General features: G+C 44.4%; 1 protein-coding gene across 3 annotated transcripts; it reads left to right on the top strand.

Moving 5' to 3' along the window:
• The first annotated feature begins 274 nt into the window (after positions 1 to 274).
• LOC133843481 (clumping factor B) lies at positions 275 to 4,172 on the top strand. 3 transcript variants are annotated; one of them, XM_062277052.1, is made up of 8 exons: positions 275 to 365; positions 1,347 to 1,406; positions 1,947 to 2,107; positions 2,169 to 2,480; positions 2,558 to 2,743; positions 2,825 to 2,916; positions 3,099 to 3,228; positions 3,586 to 4,172. In XM_062277052.1, the coding sequence occupies exons 1-8, from the start codon at positions 305 to 307 to the stop codon at positions 4,024 to 4,026; spliced, it is 1,443 nt and encodes a 480-aa protein (XP_062133036.1). In that variant the 5' UTR covers positions 275 to 304; the 3' UTR covers positions 4,027 to 4,172. The 3 variants fall into 3 exon arrangements, with proteins under 3 accessions (XP_062133036.1, XP_062133038.1, XP_062133037.1); XM_062277054.1 differs by lacking the exon at positions 3,099 to 3,228 and having other exon boundaries at positions 290 to 365; positions 3,586 to 3,741; XM_062277053.1 differs by lacking the exon at positions 275 to 365 and having other exon boundaries at positions 1,242 to 1,406.
• Positions 4,173 to 4,527: the final 355 nt, after the last annotated feature.

Genomic DNA, 4,527 nt, shown 5'->3' on the forward strand with positions numbered 1-4,527 from the left:
GACCACAAAATGCGTATTGACAAGCCGCTGAAACCATTAATGCCAGCCAGACGTCGTTGAACTTGCAACCGCAACGGACCGAGCTACACAAGAGCTTTAAAAATAAAATCTATTTAAATACAAAATTAAAAAAAAACTGTGCTAATTTAGTGTAAAATAGACAACGATTTAATGTGCCGATTATATCGCGACTGGAGCCATGTGCAGAGTCGAGGACTCTAAGGAACAGCGTCCCAGTCAAAGATCTAGCCAAAGCGAAGCCAATAGAAGTATTTGAAGCTGAAACTGTTTGGAGGCTTGAGGCATGCCACCAAAGCGAAGACGTCGATTTCATGGCCTTTATTACCATTCATCGCCGCCAAAGGGTGAGTTAAATTTCTCTATGTGAACACAAGCAAATTCATTCATTTGCATTAGTTGCGCCTAATTGAGCCAATTAGATTTTATGTGTGGCAACCAATTAAAACACGCAACGTCTTCACTTCCCCCTTGGGAGAGCCACATGCGTGACAATGCTCAGGCATGGCCAAAATTTGCATATTGCGTGCCCCGAAATGAAGTCGAAGTGTCAGAGGCTCAACAAGTAACAATCGCGAGTTGGCGGCGACATTAAGTGGCACTCGCTAATGCGTCATTTCCGTGGCAGTTGTTGGCTTTTTATTGCTACCCAAAAACTCCACTTGCAACTCAATTACTGCACACCAAAAAAATACTTAAACTCATATGACAAAAAAGTAAAACGAAAGCAAAGTCAGGCTAATAAAAGCAATGTTTTGTTCTATTTGCAAGCGAATTATTTACATATGCAGCTAATGAAATTGTTGTTTACCCAAAGGCACATACATATTTAAGTGCCACAAATACACACACACACAGTTAGAGGGAACCGTTATTTATTCAGCAAAGCAGAAGAAGCGGAAGAGCGCGTACAGGACGCAATTACCGACCCACTTCTGTGTGGCACCTTTTTGGCCACCATGGCAAATGGCACAACACAACACAAGGCAGGGCTATAAAAAAATCGAAAAGAAGTATAAAAAACTACACAGAAATGAGAAATAACACATTGAGCTGTCCTAAATTCAACACCTTGCCTGGTCAGCAAAGTTTAGTTGGCCAACGTGGCTCAAACTTACCACACGCAACAACAGAGAGCAGGACATCGTCGTCAACTTAGCAACTTGGAAGTAGGCGCTGAGCAAGTTGTTCTAAGGCATATTGAATGATTAATAAGCAACTACAACTCACTATATTCTATTCGATATCGATAAATAAATATATGAATTTTGTGTATTTCTCTGGCTGAATACTAAATACGAAATAAAAAATGTCTGATTCACTTGCAGTTATGCCAATGAACGGACAGGCGGCGGGCCCCAATGGCGTTAAGCGGCGTGAGAACGATGGTGCGTATGAGTAATGTGTTAAGTTGTTAACTTTTCCGAATGGCCCTTGGCCTGTCATCGTCTGCGGGGGTTGAGCACTGAGCACTGAGCACTGCACAGCTCAGCAGCTGGCATTTTCTCAATAGTTGCTCAATATTTCAAGTGGGCGTTACGTTTTTGCATTTCGATATCAACATTTAGCGACCTTCGAAGTGCACAAGGCGTTTCAAGTTGCCAAAAAAGAAGAATTTGAGTAAAAACTAGCGGAAAAGTCAGCGCGGCAAACTCATGAAAAGTCGGAACAAGTTGTTGAGACTTTAAGTTGAGCATTTGCTCGCAATTTTGCTTTTTAATTTCGTTTTACTTGCAAATTGCATGCAAACACGAAGCCCCCGGAAGAAAACAAAAATGTAAATGAAATCGAAACTTGGCCAAAAAAAAAGACGAAAAAAATGGGGTGTCAAAAGGGTGTAACGGGAGCGGGGAGGGAAAGCTTTGTAATGGATTGCGAAATTAATTTCCTTGCACGTTGCAATTTGCAATTTGCGACGCCTTTAATAGATTTCTCGGTGAAGCTATCGACCATTCGAATCTGGATACACGAAAAGGACATTGCCAAGCTGACACGCATTCTGTGGGCGGGCCAGGGACAACGTCTCTGCCAGCAGGCCAGCAACAATGGGCGTGTCAAGCGATTCCTTGCCGCTGTGCCCCATGTTATGGTAAGCAAATCGTCGCCACACTTCACAGCTCCAATTACTGAAGACTTCCTCCACTCGGCAGAATGCTAGCAAGGATCTGCATCAGGCGGTGATTGACAACAATCTGGAGACACTGCAATCGCAGCTGGAGCCTCCGGTGCCTGCTGCGCTCGTGACAGCCAAGGATGGCAACGGTTTGAATGTCATACACAAGGCCGCGGGCCTCGGACATACGAAGATCTTGGAGTATCTCATCGGGCTGTGGCCGGAGGGGGCACACGAGATCGATATTACGGGCAAGACACCGCTGCATTGGGCGGCCAGTGCCAAGAACAATATGCGCTGCTATACGCTGCTCACCCAGGCGGGCTGCGATGAGGAGGCCTTGGATTACGTGAGTACAACAGCCCCACCCCCACTCACGACCGGAACAATTAAAATTCCAGCCTTCAACATTCCGGCAATTTGCAGAAAATGAAGACGCCCGTCTACTATCGCCACAAGCCGCACGAAATCGAGCGAGCGTTCCTTGTCTATGTGCCCGAGGCGCCGCGCATCTCCCCCGACAGCGTCACCGATTGGGAGGCGCTCAGCGATGAGGGTAACGACAGCAGCGTTGGCGGCGACGCCAGTCGAAGCAGCAGCAAACAGAGCAAGGTAAGGATGGGTGAAGCGCGGGGTGCAATGACCTTGTTGGCTAATTGAAAAGCTTGTTACCATATTTCTCTCCAATATTAGAAGTTGAACATTAAACCGACGGCCGCTGTAAATGGTCGTAAATCGTTGGATGACAGTGCCGAGAACACCTCGGAATTGGACACGAATGATGGGTAAGTGACTTGACATTCACTTGGCCTCAGCTTGGTTGCTGCTGCTAGTTTCTTTTTGATGGGGGAGCAGAAGTTGCGCTTCCCTCGTTTTTTCCTTTCGTTTTTTTTTTTGTGGCATGGCTTTGAGTGTTTTTTGCATTTTGAATTTGCCTTTTTTCCCCTCATCCCCGCCTGCCGTGCAGTACAAGTGCCAATGAGGATGATGATTTGTCCAAGGCGGATACGGAAGTGGAACCGTTGCCATCGCAGCAGCGTCGACCGGAAACGCCAGCTGCATTGGCCGCTGCTGGCGATACCGAAAGCGAAGCTGAGGTAAGTTTTTAGATGCCACAACTCGGTCGGAGAATTTTACCGAGCGAGCGCTCGGAGTTTTTGTTGTTCTTAGATGCTTTGCACCCTGCGCTTTTGCTGTACAGTTGAAAAGTTGAAGGAAGAGCTGCAGTTATGTATTTGTTTTTCTCAACTTGCTCAAAGTCAAAGTAAGCCATTGTCGGCCCTGATGCGGCTTTCTTTTTGGCCAACAAACACACATCTTACACGAATTGTATATTAGACACAACAATTTGCCAAGTTTAGCGCTTTATCAGCTCCGTCTGATTCCTGTAGCATACGCGTAATATTTAAGGATCACAAGGAAAGCAATCAGTCGACAATTGTTTACTTTTACAGAATATTGCAAGAGCTGTAAGCGATGATGATGATAAGATTGAGGCAGAGCCAGCAGCTGAGGAGAACCCAACGGAGGCGGAAGCGGAAACGGAGACAGAGATGGAGAATGGCACAGCAACTGAAGAGGCCGAAGAGACAAACGGAGAATTGGCTGAGAATGAGATTGATGACAATGTTGATGATGATGTTGATGCTGAGAGTGAGCAAAATGCAACTGAAAAGACTGAAGCAATTGAGAACGATGTGGAAACAGTAGCCGAGGCAGAACCCGAACCCGAATCAGAACCAGAACCTGAGATTGAAAAAGAAAAGCAAGCGGAGACGGAAGCAGAAGTGCAGCTGACAAACGGCGACGAAGCTGAGGAAAATGTGGAGCAAGAGAAAGCTGCTGATGACGAGGATGAAGAGGACGATGATGAGGTACAGATTGGCATGCTTTAAGTAGCCAATGTTTGTGCGATCAATCGATTCGATTGATGTTGTTTTTGTGGCGTTTTGCTCAATGAATGTGAATCTGTAAAAATCTCAAAACCAAAACCTAACAAAAAAAAAAATAATAAAAATAATGTCAGCTGCAGGCACTCAAATTTCAACTTATTCCTCAAAAATGTAGCTGCCACCAAACCAAAAGTAAAATCAACCTGCAACAGCATCAGCAACTGCAACACACTTAAAAATAGTCAACTTGCTTGGATAAACCAAAAACTAGTTTCAGACTCAAAATAATTGTATATTTTGTAAACGCAAAACATACTCTACTATACCTATACCTACTTATACCAATACCTATACCTATATACATACATATATCTCTCTACATCTATACATGCATATATTTATATGAATATCTATTTAAACCGTAACTAATTAAATCAATAACCAATTAAAAACGAAGCAAGACAGCAATAAAATAACCACAAAGTCGTGTGTTTTGTTTTCGTA

The sequence above is a fragment of the Drosophila sulfurigaster genome, chromosome 3, assembly GCF_023558435.1.
Source record: "Drosophila sulfurigaster albostrigata strain 15112-1811.04 chromosome 3, ASM2355843v2, whole genome shotgun sequence".
NCBI classification, from domain to species: domain Eukaryota; kingdom Metazoa; phylum Arthropoda; class Insecta; order Diptera; family Drosophilidae; genus Drosophila; species Drosophila sulfurigaster.